Source organism: Embiotoca jacksoni, unplaced genomic scaffold (genome assembly GCF_022577435.1).
Source record: "Embiotoca jacksoni isolate LCO1_2020_lvr unplaced genomic scaffold, fEmbJac1.0.p SCAF_21, whole genome shotgun sequence".
Lineage (NCBI taxonomy): Eukaryota > Metazoa > Chordata > Actinopteri > Embiotocidae > Embiotoca > Embiotoca jacksoni.
In genome coordinates, this window is record NW_027185352.1 from 5,186,262 (window position 1) to 5,209,467 (window position 23,206).

Below are 23,206 nucleotides of genomic sequence, written 5' to 3' on the forward strand. Positions count from 1 at the left end.
ATATACAAAACCAGATAGGACTGTCACAGTATGTGCCCACAGTCACAAGATAGAAAACCCTTTTTTATTGTTAGTAGTATTCAAATACTTTTAAAATGTCTGCAAAAACCTAATTGATCATATTTCTTTCATATTGCCTTCCAAATTGTCATTTAATGAATGTTTCTGTTCTATACGACATAAATTGAGCAGCTGCAATGGAGTTTGAAAGTACAGTGAAAGGGTATTCATTTAAAGGCACATTTACCACATAATGGACCTTGTGAGTAATGAAAATAGGAATGTGGCAAATCCAAAGTATGCATTATTCACATATTAGCACAGATTTTTGTACGAGTTTTTTTACTGCGCGAACGCAACAGTTTTCATTTCGTATTCTGACAGCCGAATTTAGTCAGACAGTCAATACACAGGCTCTCCATTCATTTAAATGACACCACTGCATCGGGTGAGCGGAGATGCAGCCTCAGCAGTTATGAAATGAAGTCGAAGTTGAAAGAGAATTAAATTAAAAACTGCTGAAAACACACCAAGCAGTCAGTGTGAAACAGTGTAAACGTGTTCTTTTCCCTGAACTGCAGCTCGTGTCTGACAAAGTATTTACCAGCGGCATCAATGTCTTGTGTGGTTTGCTGAAAGTTGCCAAATGTTGTTTTCTTGCTGCAATGCAGAGTACATAAAAAAAAAGTTGTTTTTTTTTAATAAAAATCTGTCATCTGCAGCTGATTCTACCTCAGAGGATTACAGATCTCGTTGTCTCTCTTCTCTGAGCAGCACCCCGGCCACGCCTCCTTCGGCATGTCCGTCTTCAATTTGAGCAACGCCATCATGGGCAGCGGCATCCTGGGCCTGTCCTACGCCATGGCCAACACGGGAATCGTTCTCTTTTCGTGAGTACAATGGTGCCAGAACAAAGACACTGTCATGCCTGTTTATTAGGGCATGTATGAGAAGAGATGTGATGGGACGGGCAGCACCATACAGAGTAGTTACCGATTGGATTTCTTTAAAACAGTCCTTTCTGCATGTTGCTGCCCAACACTAATCACAGGTTGGCTGTCTTTACTTACACGAGTCTTAATATATTTGTTTCATCTCTAAATTACTAACAATGTCATCTCTCCTGAATGAGATCGACTGGTAGGATGTTTTTAAATCAAATATATTAAATACAACATATTTAAACTGTAAGACAAAGGTTATTTTTATTTACAACTTGTTTAATAACAGCTATGAAAATTCACTGTCAAGCCTTAATAGCAGGTCTTCCAACTGAAGACGTATCTTTGAGTCAGATAGGCTGCACCGAAACTGTAATTTCTTCATAAAGACTTGTGTTAGCTTCATAAAATAATTGAAATAGATTATGTCGTGCCTTTAAATACTTTCTCAAGACATTGGGCCTCATTCACTCACCGTTCTTAAGAAGAAATTTCTTATTAAACCCCACTTATGCAGTATTTACGAGATTCTGGCATTCACCAGTGTTTTCTTATATGAGATTTCTTCTTGGGTAAGAACAAAATCTACTCACACTCAAGAGCACCTCTGAGTGCTGAAATGTTTGTGCCAACTAACTGGCTAATGTGTTTTTTGCAATTCAACAGTTTTATGATATTATAGTATTTCATCTACAATTATATTTCTTTCTAATTCATAATTTGAATAATTATTTTCATTACTTTACAAAATGTCATGGTTCTGAATTATCACCACACTAACACTTTGAGGACCGGTCAGCAGATTGGCTGTCCAGGTTTGACAGCAGTCAATTGCTTGTTCATGAATTTAAATTTATTTGACTTTTACAGTGTGATAGTTAATACAATACAATTCCTCTCAAGAAGGAAAGACATCACCTAAAGAATCAAAGAGGTTTCAGTGTATTTTTACTTTTTGTTTCTGGGATTGTAACCCGTGTTGAGGCGGTCTGTGTCTGTGTTTTGGCCGTTCACTCCTGGATGTCTAGGATCTGAGATCAGCCATCCAACCATCTGAACCAGCTCGACCAGTTTACCAGCCGCTGGTTTTGGTGATCAACCATCTGGCCAATCAACTTGGCCAGCTTCTCCTGACTGGGTGACCTGTCAGGCACTCACGGATCCATAAACTTCAAGTTTTGATCCTCGCTACAACCCGGCGGAGTTGTGCATGCTATTTTTCTTCACCCAATTATACCGACTGATCAACTTGAGCAGCCTCATAAACCAACTAAAGCAGCTGAGAGCAGCTAAAACCATCAGCCCTTTCAAGCTGGCGGTGTTGTTCTTTTTAAGCTGGGAAATCCCAAATTAAAAGCCTCAAAGTAACCTACAGGCACAGCTGACTAATAACTCCACGATCAAATGAAGACATTGTCATTATGGGATTTGCAAACATTTCTTGCTGACAGTAAGCGTGACGTTAGGTGTGTGCCGTTTATATAATACTGTGTGAAAAGAGGAAACCCTTTCACTTTCTGTTAGCAAAGCAGTTCAGCCTATTTTTTGCATGTTTGATTTGATACACTTTATTAATCCCCGAGGGGAAATTTCTTCACTACAGCAGGGGGGCTCTCAGGGGGGAGATGCTGCAGCAGGCTGCCACTAGCGCGGCGCCAGGTAACCTGACCTGAGGTGCATGTTTTTGGATGATGGGAGGAAGCCAGAGAACCCGGAGAGAACCCACGCAAGCACGGGGAGAACATGCAAACTCCGCACAGAAAGGCCCAGGACCGGATTTGAACCTGGAACCTTTTTGCTGTGAGGTGACAGTGCTAACCACTGCACCACCGTGCCGCCCACCAACCATGTGACGTTAATATGTACTGCTGTCAACAGTGAAACGTAGTTATGTAGATTAAAGTCGTAAAGCGTCAACAAGCTTGTAAGACTTAAAGAAATGAGTCTACAGACAAGCTAGCTGCTAAGCATGCTAATATGTTCACAATGCCAATGCACTGATGTTCAGCAGACCACCGTCTCCCTCCTAACTTGGCTGGTTAGCATTTGGTAGCAGCACTAACCACAAAGTCCAGCTGAGGCTCAAGGGAATGTCCCCAATTTGGCAGGTGATAAAATCAAAGTGAACAAATATAAATCGTGACTTGATGATGTATGAATACGTGGAAATCATGATCACATTACCACCTGGAATAGAGCAGCTTGGCCTCATGGAAATATCTGAACTCAAGTACCCCGTGGCTCTGTTCCTGGTCCGTCCTGCACGGGGCTTTTTCTTGCTTTCTTGCATGTGCATTTCAAGCTTTCATGGGTGACTTCCAACAACCGACACCCCGCGGTCACCCAACACCCCTAAATGCCCTGTGTCCTCTGCCCCTGCTGCGTGGCCACCTTGGAGGTTGGCGAAGTTACAGGGACCAGTATTACAGTCGGGAATACTGAACAGTAAAATGACTGCAGGAAGCTGTAGGACTAAATGCTCTGTCCCAATGCTTCCAGCGTCACCCCGCTGACATACAGTATGACATCTGAGGAATGCTGCAGGTGGACACGTTGACGTAGTTTTGAAACTCCACTGATTATGCTGAAAGTCTTGTTAAAAGGCCACAACGTCCCGACACGAGCCCCCCTCCTAAACACACATCTAAGTAGCTGCCGTCAAAGCTACTCTGAGGTACCTTATATTTTATTTAAACGGGAAAAAGTCGGACTGCCGGGACTGAGTCAAAGCAACTATTTCAAAGTTACATGTATACATTTTCTCCACCTAATATCTATATCCTCTCTCTCTCTCTGTCTCTGCAGAATCCTCCTTGTCGCTGTTGCCATCCTCTCCTTATACTCGGTACATCTGCTCCTTATGACAGCTAAAGAAGGAGGTTGGTATTTAAATTCTGTTCAGGTGCAGCAACCTCGACTGGTCCCTGAGGGTTGCGACCCCTTATGGGGCCGCGAGATGAATAGGTTGCGCTCTGGAGCTGATCACCCAAGTAGGAAATAGGAAAATGTCTAAATTGGGCTCCACAAAACCATGTTTATTTTTTGTTTACTTTTTGTGAAAGAACAGATTTACTTCTTCAGACCTCAAAAAAATATTCATATGGGTATATATTTGAAATATTTCTGTACCGATGGACGCACTTGGGGGTCACTGACAGCTATTCTGAGGAGTACAAAGTGATCAGGTACTTAAAGGAAAGACAGCAACACTATTTTGAGAAGTATTAAGGCTCAGGCTCTTGAAGAAGCAGCAGCAATACTATTTTACCAGTCAGTAGCTTCAAGACACTATAAGTACCGGTTATGTAGGAGTGACTGTCAAAACATTTCCATGGCAAAGTATACTGTTGTAAAAATGGTCCCACCCTTCTCTGAGGGCATCTTGTGAAACTTTCTTCAACCTGTCTGCTCTGCAGGATCGCTCATCTATGAGAAACTGGGAGAGAGGGCATTTGGTTGGCCTGGGAAAATGGCAGCATTTGGATCGATCATCATGCAAAACATCGGAGGTAGACTTTAAATCAGTGTGTTCAATTGTACACTTGGGAGACAAATTAAAGTAAAAGTCTGAATACATGAGTGTGGCAACATAATGAATGCAGATACTTAACAGTTTTTACTTTCAGTTGTCACCCATTAGTGTGATAGATATTTTTTTTTTGTGCAATATAATAGTTACTACAGCTTTGTGTGCTTGTACTGTGTACATGTAAAGGAATATTTGAAGGGAAATAATAATGTTTTCCTGGTTGTCCTCCTGCAGCCATGTCCAGCTACCTCTTTATCGTGAAGTATGAGCTGCCAGAAGTGATCCGAGCCTTCTTGGGCTTAGAAGAAATCACTGGGTGAGAGGGTGTGCTTTTTAGGATAATATACACTTCCGTGTTCGTATGCCATCTCTTGTGATTTTAATCCTGCGCCGTGTTTTCAGTGAATGGTACATGAACGGAAATTACCTGGTGGTGTTTGTGTCGATCGGAATCATTCTGCCTTTGTCTCTCCTCAAAAATCTGGGTAAGGAAACAAGTGATAGTACCTCAAACTTAAATGCTTTTTGATGCTTTCAAATATGTTAAAACAAACAAACAAACTTAAATTATAGCTTCCAACGTCCAAGAAAATACAGTGTTCAATTTGCTGCCTCAAACCAAAGTTCTCAGTGCCTCCATGTTCATGCAGCTGTCTGTAACCAGCTCCATCAAGCCCTTAGTCAGCTCTGGCAATCAGGAGTTACAGTAACAGAAGACTGCATTTAGTCTGCAGACAGCTGCGGCACTCAGATGTAATTTATGACTGCAGGAGTCAGACCTGACTCAGCTGGCTCGGCTCCAAAAGGATCAAAGCTGTATATCAGAGCTGGTACCAACAATTAATGATTTTGACATCTTCTGGCATTACATTTGTTTTTGTGTGTATTCGTTTTGGCCAGTGTTTCTCTCAAATCATAAAGGCTTCATTGAAACTGCAGGTCAGTTCTGCTCGAATCTGATTTTTGTTGGTCTATTCTTGGATGTGGGTCACAACCCCGGAATAGGCTGTGACCCATATTCCTAGAATAGACACAGAAATTATTAGAAAGCTGAAAAGAGTGAGATAAGAAAAATGTATTTTTATTCACTACTGTTTTCTCTACTGTAGGTTACCTGGGGTACACCAGTGGTTTCTCCCTGTCCTGCATGGTCTTCTTCCTGTGTGTGGTAAGTTCATCTGACAGCCTGAACACATGCTACTAGGATATTACAGCACACGTCAAAGCTGCTATAATCTACATTTGTATTAATCATATCAACATGTCACATAAAAGACGTCACTTCCCAGCTCTGGGGCACGTTAGCATCCTTTAGCTCCTTGTTTTGGTGTTGCGGCTGCTTACACATCATGTAAAAGTCACAGTCATTTTCCCATTTTCAAATCCAAGTCAAAATTTCTACTGGGAAAGTAAAAAAAAAAAAAATGTAAAGCTTCAATATATCCAACTCGGTGCAAAATAGTACGGAAGTGTCAGCAAAAAGGCAAAAGTACATTTTTAGAGGTAATTGAAAGCTAAACGTTACGGTGCATTGCTGAGCCGTGAGAAGTGGGCTTGACGTCACTGAGCATGGAGGGTTTGTGGTGGAAAGACAAAATGTACTTTGTCTGAGGTGGAATAGCTAGCGGTTAGACGAGCGTAACTAATTTGCTGGCTGTGTTGTATGTTAAACACAGCAGTACATCAAAACGTGTACAAATGTAGTGTACAAATGATTCATATGGACAAGGACAAGATTGTTTATCTTTTTTTTTTTTTTTTTTTTTTTTTTGCTCCCACAAAAAAACCATCATAGCAACAAGACATGCTTGGCTAACCAGAGTTCAACTTGCCAATTACTGTAGCTGAATAAGCACAATGTGTGCCTGAGAGTTGAGGACATCCGATATGAGTACTATGTTTGTGTACTTTTGACTGGAGGTCACTTTTTGAGAAAATTACATAATGTACAAAACAAATGGTGGATTTAGAGAAAGGCTACAATGAAGGAGTTTTCTCTGTTTTTCTCCCCTTTTATTTATTTATTATTTTGCACACAATTTGTCAGAGCATAGCATGACCTCATGTTGACCTTTTCCAGATGATCTACAAGAAGACCCAGCTGCCGTGCCCTCTTCCTTTCTTTTACGACCACTTGTCCAACGGCAGCATGAACGCCTCGGACATGCCGGGGCCGTACACGGTACGGAACAAGTCGGCGCAGATGGATTTCTCCCGTGCCAACGTTTCGCCGTCGGCCCTCGGCAGCCATCACTCCACGGGAATCCATTTTGAGCCTCACCCCGACGACGAGGAGATGTGCACACCTAAATACTTTGTCTTCAACTCACAGGTACAATGTGTGCAGGCTAAAGGTTGATTTGTAATGCTGGTTGAGAAAACTTTGATTGGCATATTTTTCAGATTTCCATCCAACTCGTTCAATGTTACATCTAAACATAACCTTTTTTTTTAAATGCAAAACTAGCGGGTTTGTCATTTAGTCACAGGCACTAAATGTTCCCCATTGGCTCAGTTTACCACTTGGAACAAACAAAGATAATCCTGTGGCAACCTGTTGAACACAGAGATTGAAAATTAGAAAACAATAAACGTATACAATATGACATGAGGCTGCAGGGACGAGTGGAGTGAAAAGACGTCTGTTTGCATCTCAGCTTACAAATCAAACAGAAGAAAAATGCCACGTATTTGCTAAGACATGTTTGGTGAAGGTGGTGCGTCAAAGCAGGCGTGTCGTTGTGCATGAAGAGGTTTTTTTTCCTGGGCCTATCTGATCTTAAATTAGTCTATGACACAATTATGTTCCCACTGTGAGACAAGGTTAACTGCTGAGTCATTTGTATGTGTTTCAAAGATGAAGTATTTCCACCTGTGACTTGATCTTTCAGCTTGTTTGTCATATTGTGGAAGTTTGTTAAAGCGAGAAGAATTACTGACAGAATACACAGCATCGCGGCTTCTGTGAAAACGTGATATATTTGAAGACTGCAGCAGACAGACGTTGTTCTGCACCAAGTTAGTGGTGTGTGGTCCTAATCCAACCAACACCGCTAGATCAGGGTCATTCAAATGAACCTTCCACTTTAACACCTTGAAACATGCCTCAAATAGAATTCAACTATACATCAGAAAAGTGAAGGACAAAAACAAAAAGACTAGCTCTGATTAATAGTGGCAACTGGAACTGTAATGTGTTGCTTTGTTTGGCTTTTCATTGGCTGTACTTAGTGCTTCGATTGTGGATGAACAAGAAAACCACGTAGGAGGAAAATAAATAGAAACCTGCAAGAAATCAGTTGTTTCTGGCTTCAAACGTTGTTTCTCGCTACAACCAGAACTCCCCGTGGTGGATCAAAAATTATGGGGTGATGGTAGACCACAATACAACTTGCTTCATGTCCAACTGTCTGGTGTGTCAGAACATTCAAATGCTGTAGAAACAGTTTCTAGATGCTTCCTGTTATTCCTGTTTCTGTCTTGGAGCCACAGCACCATCCACTGTCAAAACGCTGTCTGGACTTTGTTCAGACCAAATCCACTTTTTGTCACATCAGCAAAAAACCACATGAAAATGTTTGAAATACAGATCCAAGCCAGATTTTAAGGTGGTTTGAAATGTGATTCTAGTCGGATTTCTGCAGATGCGTCTTAATCCGGACGCTCTGGTTCGTCGTTACCACAGCAACCAATGCAGATGAGCTAGTGATATCTGGACTTCCCAAAACCGATCTGTTAACTTGCAAATATCATTTCGTACAGTCTGTCCTAAAAGATCAGATTTGCCTGCAGTCTGAACAACGTCTTGGATTGACAGCACCATCGATGGTGAATCTTACATCTTTCTCCTTTTGTATGTTTTTCCCACAGACTTCATACACTGTGCCCATCCTGGCCTTTGCTTTCGTCTGCCATCCCGAGGTGCTGCCTATCTACAGTGAGCTGAAAGAGTAAGTGCACCTCTTTACATCAAGCAGTGAAGAAACATCCTCACCTGGTACAATCTTTTACAGTTTATATGCATCTTTAAAGTCGGGTTATTGAAGTGCAACCCTCTGACCGTGTGCGTTGCAGTCGCAGCCGGAAAAAGATGCAGAACGTCTCCAACCTGTCCATTTTGGCCATGCTCATCATGTACATGCTGTCGGCGCTGTTTGGCTACCTCACCTTCTATGGTAAGAGAAACAGTACACAACCAAGCAGTGAGAGTCAGCTTTACGAATTGACAAAAAGGAGCCTCAAATGTTGTTTTCCTGTGATAAGATACGATCGGAATCAGACTATTTCTGCAACAGAATTGATTTTGTCACAGATTTTATCTCAATGTTCTTCACAAACTAATATTTTTTCTTTGTCTCCTGTCAAACACAGAAAATGTGGAGGCAGAGTTACTCCACACCTTCACCAAAGTGTACAAGTTTGACACCATGCTGCTGCTGGTGCGTCTGGCTGTCCTCACTGCCGTCACCCTGACTGTCCCCATCGTGCTTTTCCCTGTAAGTACAACAAGTTTGAAAACAGTCTGTCTCCGTTCTGTCTTGAAAAGCCCTTTATGAATTTTTTTGTTTGAACCGATCCTCTCTGAGGACAAGCAGGGAACACACGTCCATCAGCATCCTGTCGAGGGCGTTTTCTCCTGCGTCTCTCTCATCTCTCAGCATGATTAAATGCAGCCTCGTGAAAGCAGCATTATAACTTGATTTACATCAGAGCACACAGGCACACACAAACATACACCACCCTAATACATTTTGAGCATTACCACCACTCTGTCATTCTGCTTACAGGCTGTTTTGTGTTTGCTGCAAAGTCGATCTGTTTTTTTTTTTTTGTCATTTTCTGGACGCAGCTGCTTTTTCCAGTTTGGTAAAAGAAAAAGAACAAACTGTTCAGTTGGGAGCTCGTCTTGTGTCGTCATCTTCCCACAGGCCGAGGCTGTAAAAGCCCACACCTCCTAATTACATCAACACACACGTGCATACACACACTTGAAGATTGCTGCAGTCAGGCCCGTTTTACTTTTTGTGTCAGTTTCCTGGTTTTCTGTAAATGTAGGTGTCCAAGGCTAGACTGCATGTGATGTCCAGTCACCAAAACTTGTGGTCTCAGTCACACACCCACACCCACACACAGACACACACTCACACACACTCCCCTCTTCCTTCCCTCTCCATATTTGGTCATGGGCTAATTTTAGCTTGGCTCTTATGGACTTCACAAAAATGGCTGCTGGCCAGAGGAAGTTTCCTGCCCTGTTTTAGCTTTAGGGCTCGCGCGTGCACACACACACACACACACACACACACACACACACACACACACACACACTTACACATGTTTGCACACAAACTTGGTTCAATGGAAAGACAAGTGGCGACTTCTTAATGAAATATTTCTGAAGTGGTTGTAATTACAGCATGCTACCACCAGGGGGCAGCAGCTTCGTTGATATTCAGAAACAGGGAAAGTACCGACAGACAATGATGCAGCAGTGAGTGCATGTTATGGAAACTCACACACACACACAAACACGCACAGTTACAGGATCTGAACTAGCACATTTCTGTGCATCTGCACCCTCTTACATCAGCCAACATCTGTTTGTATCAATTTGTTATTTTTTAGTTTTTTTCTGCTCCTGCAGACTGGATCTGCCTGAGCAGACACCTCTCTCCTTTTTCTTTTTTTTTTTGTGTCAAAGAGAGAGTGAGAGGATTCCCTCATGCCCCGCCCATCCCCATCTCTGCAGTGGAAGTTTACAGACTGGGTGGACAGTGGAAAAACCCTCACCCTGACCGCTACAGAGAGGCGGAGCCACCGAGATGGAGGGAGGGGGTTTGGGGTGTGGGGGTCGGGGCGGGAGGGAGGCAGAGAGCCAACCTCTGCCCACGCAGGCCTAGAAGACTGATATTGTGATGATAGTGTACAGAAATCTGGATCTTCCCTAAACATGAGCCCGTTTTAAACAAAAACCGAGCAACCCTGTTGTAATGGAGTCCCCTCAGTACGCTGGCTTTTCTTATTTACGCTGAACCAAACAAAGCCGACACAATGATACCACAGTGGGGGATTTTTGATATCATACTTCCTCTGAAAGTGACGGGGTTTAGTGGAAATGTGGTGTTAACCTGAGATTAGTTGCACTTCCCTGCGTCATACTAATTATACAGCATGTTAAATTACATGAGTTTATACATACTTACAGCTAGAAGAGACTGTAGACAGTAAGTATTTATTCTATTCTGCATTCATAGACTGTCTATTTTGTAAAGCTATGTCACCTTTGACATTTTTCTTTTTGTTTTGTTTTTTACTCAACTTGCAACTATTACACTTATATCACTAAAACATCACATAAAACTCCACAATGTCTTTTGAAAAGCCACTGTAAAATCAGGATTTTTGTTGTTGTTGTTGTTGTTGTTGTTGTTGTTGTTTTTAATGCAGCAATCATAAATACAAAAAAAATTCTTGAAGGTAGTGGAATAGTGAGTGTCTGAGCAAGGAGATAAAAAGTTGATAAGGACAGAGAAACACAAGACTGAAATAAGATGCTCCAAAGCAGCTGTGGTTGATTAGTGGAAACAGCAAGTGGCAGCAACACAGTAGGGAAACCTGCAGTATGTCCTCATGTTCCTTTAATCAGCTAAACTCTTTAAAAAAAAAATTTAAGTACATTCTTTTTGTGAGGGAGTGTTACTTGTAAACCTGTTTTTGCCTGTACTGTAAATATGTGACTTTCAACAGTCATGACTCATGGTCTGCTTTGCTGAAGAAAGTCGTCTTACTCGTTGCCGAGAGACATTAAGGTGAATGAAACGGTGACCTCAGCTGAGTTGTGACTGGAAAAAAGTTGATTTGTGCACGTTATTCTGATTAATGAGTTGGGAACGTTTCATTAACTGACCATAACTATTCCTGCAGTAAATTAAACGGCTGTAATACGGTCGAAAGACATCAGGCATCAGAGCGAAAGAACGACTCAGTCACACCGTCGCTCTGCCAAATTTCACTTTGACCTTTTGAGAATCTCATCTCAAATCCTCTCCGCCTTCATTTCGCAAGAAAATGCCGGCGACCTTCAGCGAGAGATTAATATTGGCTTTGTCTGTGACTGTCCTTGGCTCCTGTGGGGAGGTACATGAGAGCACGGGGAATGTGTGCGGGGGGTGGAGTGTGCGCTTCGAGACAAATGTTTAGGTGTGTGTGTGTGTGTGTGTGTGTGTGTGTGTGTGTGTGTGTGTGTGTGTGTGTGTGTGTGTGTGTGTGTGCGCGCAGTCACGTGAAGGGTAGATGCCAACAGAGGCCAGATCACAGGGGGTTTTCCAGGATCCAATACATAATGAAAGGGCTTTATGTGGAGTCAAACATGCCCCAGTTCTCAGGCTCCATCTGGAGACTGAAAACACGGGAGAGGGACGCAAAGTGAGCTGATTAACACCTCAAACTTCACCTTCATATCTTCCCTTCATAAAAACTTTCTTTGTCGAGACTACCTTGAATAAACGACTTGCCTGTAAACCCTTGGCCTACACGTCAGTTGGTTTCTTTTTACCAAACATGGTCATATTTATATATTTTGGTCTTTTTTATCAAACAGTTACAAAGCAAAATCTACATTTGCTTTGCTAATGAATATATGACGTTCACAAATGGACAAAATACAGTTAGCTGATCCTGATTTTCTAGACTTTCTATCTAGTTGATAAAAAACTAAGTTGTTCGAGGTAGCGGGATTCTTCTACTTTGACTTGATTTCTCTTAAATTAAAAAAGTAGGACAATCTTTGGTTTCCTTTCACTGAACATGAACACACAGCAACTACATCAACATTTCAAACAGTGCGATTAAAGCTTAGCCAGTAAGCTGTTAGCTAGTAACAATTTCTTGTGTGCTATGAAGTTTGTTTTAATTTGTGCCCTTTAAAGGAGACAAAAGTCACAGTTAAATGTTCCCAATTACCATTTCGGTACCAGCAAAGACTCTTTTTTTTTTTTTTTTTTTTTAAAGGGTTCGTAAATGGATCCTAAAGGCTTTAAAAATGGTTATAAAAATTGTAAATAGGTCAAAAAAAAGAAATAGTCATGAGTTTCTTACTTTTTAATAATCCAACAATTGTGCAGTTACAAATGTTAAATAAGTAGTTAATTCCTTTCGGTCCAGATGCACTGAGACTCTTTTCAACAAGAGCTGAGGTCAAACAAGCCATTATCCTCTGGTGAATTAGAGCCAATGCAGGCCCACGCTGGAGCAGCATTAACAGCAGCCAGTCGGACATTTCACAGCCTGGAAACCCAAAAGTGCTTCTTACTGCAGTAAAAAGGAAGTTCTATATGTATCCTGAAACGCAGTACACGATGTTTTCATGTGACACAGCAGGGTTGTTGAGGTGCTGCAGAGGGCCTGTTTCACCGCCAGAGAGCTCGTGTCTACATTCATGGCTCCAGGTTTTGCGGCCTGTTATCTGTTAAGATTGTTTTGGTTGAAGCAAAGCTCTGACTAAAAGCTTCAGAAACTGAGCGCCCCAGTTTGGCGGTTTCATTTCGAGTCACGCTTCAGTGCTGACAGTCAAAAACCCTTTGATGTGACTTTCCTGTTGATATTTTTACTTGTAAAGGGTGTTTTTACCTTCTGCATGTAGTTTCTGTTCTCACTCAGCTTCTGTCAAAACAAAGGGACTCACGTTTAACAGCTGCAACACAGTGTCTTTAGTCTTGAATACGTGAATACAAATTCTGCAGAACCAGCTTGCATTTTAGATCTTAGTCTCTGGTTTGGGCCAATCTGTTTGTGTGTACATGTGGATGTGTGTGTGTGTGTGTGTGTGTGTGTGTGTGTGTGTGTGTGTGTGTGTGTGTGTGTGTGTGTGTGTGTGCAGGCAGATAGGTAAAATACAAGGTCTAAAAAGTGTGCAAATATCACACGGTGAACTGCAAAGGCTTCACACCAGGTAACAGTCGGGTGCTGAATAGCTTGGAGCCTCGGGGAGAAATGTTGCATCCAGGCTCGAGTTTTCCAAGTTGGCTTAATTATGCAACAGCTGGTGGGAGTAAGCGGAGGGTCGGGGGTGGGGGTGGGCACGGTTTTAGAAGTTTTGGGGAGATGCACTTTAAATTGTGGTCATTATCTCCAACACGAAATGTGCTTTGGCTGCAGCCGTGACACTTCTCTGGCAGCAGACAGTGGAGCGCAGGCGTCTTCCTGGTGCCTCCTGACATTCATGATGGAGGTCACTAGGTTCAATCTGACAGTGCAGAAAATCCACTTAATTTGATTTTTTTTTTTTTTTTTTTTGCCCCCACTGTGCCATACTAACTGAATATAAATCTTGTGCTTAAGTCAGACTTAAAAGGGCATGTGATGTTCTGCCAGCAGTGGAAAGTATTACACATGCCTCGTCCTTTTCAGGTATACAGGTGACAAGAAGTTCTCTGAAACACATATTTTATCCTCCTCATACAGTTTGATGAACTGTGACCCCTCATCTGCTTTAACGTGGGACTAGTTGGTAAAAGCGGAAGGAAGACTGGCTGACAGAAAAAAAACAATAGTGACTTAGTGTAAAGACCCTCCCCACCCACACACACACACACACACCCACACACACACACACACACACACACACTCACACACACTCGCACTCACACTCGCACCCGCACCCTCACATTCGCACCCGCACACTCACACTCGCACCCGCACCTATACACTCACACTCACACACACACACACTCACACTCACACTCACACTCGCACCCACAAACACTTACACCCACACACACTCACACTCACACTCACACTCACACACACTCACACTCACACACACTCACACTCACACTCACACACACACACACACACACACACACACACACACACACACACACACACTCACACACACACACACACACACACACACACTCGCACTCGCACTCGCACCCGCACCCTCACATTCGCACCCGCACACTCACACTCGCACCCGCACCCACAAACACTTACACCCACACACACTCACACTCACACTCACACACACTCACACACACACACACTCACACTCACACTCACACTCGCACCCACAAACACTTACACCCACACACACTCACACTCACACTCACACACACTCACACTCACACACACTCACACTCACACTCACACACACACACACACACACACACACACACACACACACACACACACACACACACACACCTCCGCCCCTGCCGGCGGGCCCTTCCTCCTCTCACTACTGGCTGATGCAATCCCATGGCTCCATTGCGCTGCGGGAGATAATCCCCAGCCTTTCTGAATGGGTGCTGTTAGCAGCGCTCTTGGTAACCTCTCTCTCTCTGTGGCCCGCGAGCTGCCGGTGCGTCAGGTTTCACCTGATACCCGCAACCTTTCACCCACTGAAGGCTTGAACAGGCTGTCTGTGGCTCAGCAGCTCTGGGAGTCTTAGCTGGGATCTCCTGGTTCTCTCTCCCTCTGTCACACACATACACACACTTGCCCTCGTAGCACTTGACACACTTCAGTCTGTGGCCAAGTGTGGGAATGAGCTGCAGGCCGAGGCTGGCAGACTGTTGAAGATATTTGTTTCTGTGTGTGTGTGTGTGTGTGTGTGTGTGTGTGTGTGTGTGTGTGTGTGTGTGTGTTTCCTCTGTGAATTCAACTAAATTTAGTGCAGGGTTTTAATTTAATTTATCAAACCAAACTGATGCCTTTGGAGTCACAAGTCAACTAAAAACAGTGATTGTTGCTCTCCATTCTTAACATGTTTTTGTTGTAATATTAATAGACTGATTTGTCTGATGAAGGCCAAATCTTAAGTGTCGATACTTTTTGTTTTGCCAGATCCGCTCCTCCATCACCACGCTGCTGTTCAGCGGTCGAGAGTTCAGCTGGACTCGCCACATGCTGATCGCCGCCGCCGTCCTGGCCTTCAACAACATGCTGGTCATCTTCGTCCCCACCATCAGGGACATCTTCGGCTTCATCGGTGAGTCTGGACTCGTAGAGCGACGTAGATAACGGCTTTTCCTGAATTAAACATATCTTGTGAGTGAGACTTGGTAAATGTGGGACACGAGTGACCTCCCAGCAGGGATAAATATGATTGGATAAAACCGCGAGGGTGGCAGTCGGGGCCTGATTAGCGGCGTCACTTCAGGGGTGAGTTTATGAAGTAAAGATGTTGGAGGTACAGAAGCTTAAAGTGCAGTTGCGCGAGTGGTTTGTGACCACTGGATCTAAAACACTCACATTCTTGCCAACACACGGTGAAATTTACAGGTGTACTACTTTCTCCCGATAACAGGTGAAACCATGGCCTAATTTGTAAAAGGTCTCAGTTGGTTATCCGCCCTAACCCGCCAAGGATTCTCATGTTGATGGATTTGAGGCCTGGGAGGAAGAGCCTTTTATTAATCTGCGATATTTAGTGGAGCCTCAGCGGTGCACTAACCTAAACCTGCACTAAAACGATGACATTTGCATGCACTCACATTCTGTGGTTGGGGAGGCGGTCACTGGTGTGAATGAGGTTTAAAGATACTGTCGATAATTACCAAGGCAAACGCAAATATGACTCAGAACTCAAATTTTAATAGCAATAAATAAAACTTAAATCCCTCCTTCAGCTCTTCAAATGACTCCTAGATCCATTCATTTCCATAAACTACATTCATGCGTGATGGATTATTTATTTGTTTAGAATAGTTGATGGTGCGTAATAAATGAGAGCTATGGTCACTTTAGCAGTATCATCGCAACCTGTGCAATACTGCATGATGTCCAAGTTACAGCATTTTAAAACCACGTCAAAATGGGCACATTTAAAAGTTTCCATTTGCTGAATTTCAAATATCTATTTCAAATTGCTGGATGAGAGTTTTGAGTGTGACAACTGCCTCAACCAGTTAGAGTGAGGGGAGAGCGGAGAGAGAAAAGAACAGCATGGAGAGACAACAAACAAAAGACATCGGGTAGGTTTGTAGGGCCAGTAACTACAGATTGGAAACGCGCAGCTCGAGTCACATACCGGCAGGGAAAGCTCTGAACTACAGGAGAGAGAAGGACAGCGTAGTAATCTTCCTCTTGGTTTTGTTACAGGCTCCTCTGCGGCCACCATGCTCATCTTCATCCTCCCTGCTGCCTTTTACCTCCGCCTGGTGAAGTCAGTGCCGTTCCGCTCCCCACAGAAGATCGGGGTAAGTGTGCGGGAACATACTCGCAATCCCGCAGCGTCAGCTGCTTTCTCACTGTATCAGCTTCCTGCATTTATCTCCCGAGGGGCAGATAACGTTTTCAAAACGTGACCAGTCAGAACTTTCAGCAAACCTCTGCTGTTGCATCTCCACACACTGAATCTCTTCTTGTTCTTTCTCTCTTCAGGCGCTTATCTTCCTGATTGTGGGAGTCATCTTCATGATTGGCAGCTTGTCACTCATCGTCCTCGACTGGATCCACAACCCCCCCGGCTCCGGCAGCGGCCACTAAACTCTTTTTGTTCCACCTCAGAACACCACCACCACCACCACCACCACCACCACCACCCTCACCTGACCCCACCGCATCTCTTCTGGTTTGCCTTGCCTACTCGTTCAGTTCAATTTGTCAATCGATCCATCATAAATGGACATAATTGTTGCACCGGGTAAAAAGACATCCTCAGTTTCCCCCCAGAGAATATCACTGGAGGGAGTCTTTTTAGCAAGGTTACTGTTTTTTTTAGATTTTTGTTGTTTTTGTGGATGTGACACAACACAAACAAGAGAATCAAAACCCAGAGAAGGGGATAACAGACTCTGGTTCAACATGCTTCCAAGACCGCCGAAAATCATCATCACACGACTGTCGTCATCTTCATCTGCAGCTACGAAGAGACAGAACAAACGCATCCTCTGCGGCCCTCACCTGAAGCAGATGTGTGAACTGTAATTCGCAGGGCTGGGAGGATGATGCAAGTCCAACAGTCTGCTGTGAACTTGAAGGAGACATTTGGAGGTGGAGTGAGTCGTCATCCGTTGGAAAAAAGAGCATTTCTAGCATTATGTTTCACTGTGTGTGGCGAGCTAACACACACCCAGACATAGACATGGACACGCACATCTCTATTTTCCAGCTACTATCCATGAAAAATACCTGAAATGAATCAAGCAGACAGCTCATCTCAAAACAATGGTTAAAAAGTAATTTAATTTTGATTTTTACACTGAAAAATTAGGTTTTCAGTTGCTGTTTTGCGACACATTAACAATCAGAAGCTTTGCCAAAGTCTGCATGCACATTTGGATTTAGTCAGTAGGTTCACGCTGGAGTTTCCCAGCTCCACAAACTCAAGGATCTTCCTCGCTGGATGTTTTCATCCCGGCTGTACAGTATTACTGTCACGGAGGGATCTGAACATACAACACATGAATGTACATAATCAAGTGCATCTACTGAAAAGATTAAGCGCTGTGCATAATATCTTCTTGGCCTCTTAACGCTCTCTGCCATTCAGGTTGGATGAAGTTGGATGATCATTTCCAACAAGTGGTTTCTGGAATAATTTATCAGGCGCTAAATATCGGGCTCAAAAGCTCAACATGTGGAATCATTTGTTGTTATTTTTTAGAAATAATTGGCAAAAATGGACGTAAAAACAACTTTAAAATATGCATTTTGGACAATTCAAAATGAATGTCAGCCAAAAAGAAGAAACATGAAATAGACCTAGTTTATTTAAATTTTCATATGGATGTACATTCAAGATGTCACGATTGTAGTACAATATTAAGCTGTGCCATAAAATCCTCATCACTGCCGAATAACAACCCTCACGCTCTACAAAATGTAATTTATATGTAGGAAGATCCTTTTTGTTTTCAATGCGACTTTTATGGCTATTCAGCTCATAAAAATAGTTCAATATTTTGGGAAATACAGCAGAGGGAGATGAGAGGACAGATACCAACGTTACAGCCAGTAGGCGATAGCTTGGTGTGAAGATTTGAAAACAGCTAGCTGACTCCACAAAATCACAACTCAACCATTTTCATTTTGGTTTTCATCCAAATGAAACCAACACAATTTCAGCTATCATGCTTTAGAGGTGCTGTTTTTTTTTTTTTTTCATTTTCAGTTGTTTATGCTGCACTTAGCTCACTGCATCAAGGCGCTTATCTTCGGAGTCTTAGCAGAAGTAAAGTATTTCTTTAAAGAGTGGTGATTTTGAAGAAGTGGCATGGATAAACAATATCACACACATTATGTCACTGTTTGTTGCAGAGAAGCTCGCTAAAGTATGGATACCTACACTATGCAGAGGATGTGACCCAAGTTTAAGTACAAGAATGTATACCAAGCTCAAAATGTGTTAATCATGTTTAATTAATGTGGAAACCATTAAGAAACCATTTAGTTTTACTGTTACATGGTTTTACATGGGTCACTTCTACTGTTTTCGTGACAAGAGTAAGGTTCACTCACTAAACTTAGTAAATCAATCATCAGGTAGTTCATTGTGTTGTACACTCACTGTTAACATTTATTTCACACTTTTTACAACTACTTGATGCCTTTTACCTAAACATTTAATCAGATATATATCATAACGGGATTCAAATATTTAAATTGTGCCTTTTGGATTATTTTTAATTGGCTTCTAATACAGGTATCTTTTGCAAAATAGTTGATGACGACGTAAAAAAAAAACCTCAGATTTGTCTCATTTCACTTCTTTTCTTGTGCCGTTACGTGTCGTGAACACATCCAGCCAAAGTGGACAACATTTATAGATCTTTTGTGGATCTATGTACGTGAAACAAATAGATATTTCAAATGAAATAGTGTATTATGTGCATGTTTTTGGACTACAAACATGGTCTTTTTGGACAATTGTATATGCTCTGTAAATAATCTTTATTTTATGGTACACTGACACTCATTTCCTATGAATGAGTCATTGGGGGATTCTACCTGACAAGTCTTCTGCAATCCAGTATTTGTTTTAGTATATATATACATATATATATATATATATATATATATATATAAATATATATTACGTGTATTAGTCCTGTTTTGTTTTTGTTTTTCTCTCTTGCTGTATGACAGTATTTTTTTTTTCTTTTATTTGATGCTTGTATATTTGTAGAAAATGTGTTCCCTATATCCATTTTCATGTCTTTGTGTTAACTTCTCATATCAGGATGTATTAAATCAACGACCTACTTAACACAGTTTTCTTAGAAGTCTCAGAAATTAGGCGACAAGTTTCTGAAACTGTCTGGCTCCTGCTGACCAACGCTGGGTTGAAAATGAAAGCCACAATATTCATGTTAAATGTGTTTTTTAAAAACGGCCATGTAACACTTTATAGAGGCAAGATGAGGTCATCCAAAGTGTAACAACACTGCAGGAAGGTCCTTACAAGAGAGTCTCGTGGCTTTTGCTATCTGTCACATAGCATGGATGCTATCATGTAGCCGTACACACAAACCATGTGTGGGTTGAAGCTCTACCAGGACAATCGAACACAGTTAGAGTTCACACCTTACTGTGGCTTATAATGTTTATCACTGCTGTCATAGAAATACCTTTTACAACCCAGTTTTGGTGAGGTTTTCTTTCCACGATGTTACTTGAATTTGAAGCTTTCCACGGCCTGGTGAAGTCAGCGAGCTTCATGACCGAGGGGTCCACACAGCCGGTTCAGTATTCACTATGAATGTTCAATAATGGATTGTTCTCCGTTTGAAAATCTGTCTCACTCTCGAAAATTCATTTATGAATGTTTAGCGCTAGTGTCATTGGTCTCCTGCTAATGTCAGAGCCTCGTCTCTTCCTCAGTTTCATCTTTTTAAAAGAGTCATCTTACAAAGAAAGCCGAGGGGCAGCAGACTTTTATCAGAAAGCTCGTTACACTACACCTCGACCCACTTTAGTATCTCAGGTATTTGGTCTGGATGAATTTTTCTTCTCACTTTTGTATAGCTTCAAATCTCCTCAACTCTTTTGCATGATTGAGCCGAGCTGTACAATACGGTTGTATATTGTGCTGGCCAAGATGAGAAGCCTTATTTTGGATTTGTAGAGCAGACAAGTCCCCAGCTAAAGCTGACTGTTTCGAAAAAGATGTACAGAACCACCTGCCTTATTTTTCTATGGACCCTCAGCCGTGGAGAAGCACTGGCTCGATGTTTGTGCTGTTCACAGTGTCTCTGCTTCCTGTGGATCAGGCTGAACATTCAGATTTGTAATTTTACCTAAACAAAGGGGATGTTTTTTGTATCAGTGATGCTGTTTCATTACGATGAAAAATAAAAATGTGAAATAAAAAGGTTTGTTTTAGTCTTTTATTATGAAGAGGTTACACTATAAATGAAATCAAAGCGGGCTGAAAGAGTACCAGTGCCCTGGTTATTAGTTTACTATTACATAATGTGTGTGTATGAGTCTATATTCAAACACCGGGAAAAAACATATTTCTGTCACGCTTATATAACATGTTTCTGTCCAAACTGGCATCTGGGAATATAATGACCACAGTCATATTTCTGGCATAACGATTAGATGATATTAGGCCTCCAGAAATAAAATGGATCCTCCTGTTCTTGTGTACCTAGCATCTACTGCTGACATGTAACACCTGTTTGTAATCTCTCAAATAGTCAGGATGAGGAATTAGATAACTTTTCCATGTTTTTTTTCTAAATACAGGAAGAAATCAAGCTGGAAATAATTACATAAACATAGCTGTATATACTGTATACATTGTACATATCTAAAGTATACAGTAGACTTTGAGTATCTATTGCAGGATGTTGAATTAATATCAACCTTTCTTTATGCATATGCACAATGAATCCAGCATGGGAATGTTGGACAACAAATAATAAAAATATATAAAGAGAAATATCATTCATGATCACCAAAACTAGGAAGAAGAGTAGATGTCCTTGTAAGATGTTGTAATCGAATAATAGCACTTAAAATAACATGTCATACACTAACTATGGATGTTTTTATATTTTTGTTTTACTTTTTTCCCCTTCAACTTCTGACATCTTCTCTCTGAGGAGTTTGGCTATGTTTTTAATGTTTTTAATTTAATACATTTAGCTTTGTGTGTAAATAGAGTAAATATGCAAGCTTTACATTCTGTGCACAAAACACTGAAATATCAGTTTTACTCTGCTCTATACTCTGGCACTTCATCAAAGGTGTGTGTGTGTGTGTGTGTGTGTGTGTGTGTGTGTGTGTGTGTGTGTGTGTGTGTGAGCATCTCCGCATCAGAATACAGGTCACATCCACACCACACGGTTTTATCGTAAATCTGGTTACACAACCCTCCTGAGCTCGGCCCTCTGGATGACCACCTGCTGTGTCCTCACTTCACCTCTCTGTGCTGCTCCTCTGCTTCTCTTTGTGTAGTTGTCTGCTGGTGAGGACCTCTCAAGGTTTTTCCATCACTTTGTCCTTCAATAGTTATTGAACTGTCTCCACGCTGTCTCTTATCCAATCGACCACACACATTAGTGGGCATGTCTTTTATATTTCCCAACTGCATTGTTAAATTGAAAACTACATTCATCTGCCACAGGATGCAGCAAGTGTGACTCATTGTACACTGTATCAACAGTGAGTGCAGCTGTTTCAGAAGAATAAGTTTGACACCCTAAACAAGTTAATCTGAGTCATAAAGCTGCAAAGCAAATAGAAACTGTTTCACAATGTGTAATTAAGTGAGATCAAGACTTGTCGCTTTCCAGTGTAAACAATCAAAACATGACCTGCTTATGTTTTTAACCGGTTAACTTCAATGAATGACAACCCGTAGTTATTTACGACCCACCTTTACTCCTGTTATCCTTCCTTTTTTCCCAACTGTCTTCATTACCCAGCTCTCAATCAGACGTTCAATCTTCTCCAAATTCCTCCCTCCTCTTCTTCCCTCTCCACCTCTGCAGCTAAAGCTACCCCCCCCCCTTTCCTAACCCCGTTCTCTCCCTGCATTTTTTTTCATCCCCACTCTATCTTCTTTTATGAGGATTACCGTTCAGTACAGTACAGTGGGGGTAAATTCCAGGAATATGTTCACGATTAATAACCAACTATCTGTGTGGGAAAAAAGCCTCAGGAGCTCCAATCTAATGAGGACTGAAGTCACATTAGACGAGGGTTGGATTGTATTCACGGAAAAACTCTTATTTGAGAGAGCAACAATTTGCCTTACTAAACAGGTTGGGTGGATGACTGATCCATATAATGAACTAGAAGGGCACTCCACAAGCGCAGATTGACGCCAATGCTGACCTTCCACTTCCTCTATATCCACCATATATGTCTGGATACATTTCCAAAACTTTTAGAAGGATTCCAAATACTCTTGTGTCTAGACTCCCACCTCAGCTGTTGTACTGGATCAGTTCTCTCCAATGAAACCTCTGTCCCCGAATGCTCCATGAGGACTTCCTGCTGTATTACGTTGGAGCAAGCACATGTGTTTCTCAGAGGATTATTGATACCAATGAATGTGGATTGTGATATAGAGTCATCGTATATCTAGAAATGGCTGTTTTGTTACTAAAGATCTTGACCTACTATCTACTTCATGTATCACATTCAGTATGTCGCATGCACTTTCTTGCAATGTTAATGAAAATTAAGAATTTATTTTGTGGATCCCTGTGATTTGGATCTGCTTAAAAATGTAATGGGTTCTTCGTCGGGCCAGATTATACAGCAAAGACTGGAGCTT

At 41.9% G+C, this 23,206-nt stretch overlaps 1 protein-coding gene across 2 annotated transcripts in view; it reads left to right on the forward strand.

The window, feature by feature from the left end:
- Window positions 1–20,785, forward strand: part of slc38a4 (solute carrier family 38 member 4) — a 37,828-nt gene extending 17,043 nt beyond the window's left edge. For both annotated transcript variants that reach the window (XM_069156523.1, XM_069156522.1), the window contains exons 4-16: window positions 775–890; window positions 3,747–3,820; window positions 4,358–4,450; window positions 4,705–4,786; window positions 4,873–4,955; window positions 5,580–5,638; window positions 6,551–6,802; window positions 8,341–8,420; window positions 8,545–8,645; window positions 8,842–8,966; window positions 15,316–15,460; window positions 16,573–16,670; window positions 16,855–20,785. In XM_069156523.1, coding sequence (XP_069012624.1) covers window positions 775–890; window positions 3,747–3,820; window positions 4,358–4,450; window positions 4,705–4,786; window positions 4,873–4,955; window positions 5,580–5,638; window positions 6,551–6,802; window positions 8,341–8,420; window positions 8,545–8,645; window positions 8,842–8,966; window positions 15,316–15,460; window positions 16,573–16,670; window positions 16,855–16,959 — 1,413 coding nt within the window. In that variant the 3' untranslated portion in view covers window positions 16,960–20,785. The remainder of the gene's footprint in view (window positions 1–774; window positions 891–3,746; window positions 3,821–4,357; window positions 4,451–4,704; window positions 4,787–4,872; window positions 4,956–5,579; window positions 5,639–6,550; window positions 6,803–8,340; window positions 8,421–8,544; window positions 8,646–8,841; window positions 8,967–15,315; window positions 15,461–16,572; window positions 16,671–16,854) is intronic.
- Window positions 20,786–23,206: the final 2,421 nt, after the last annotated feature.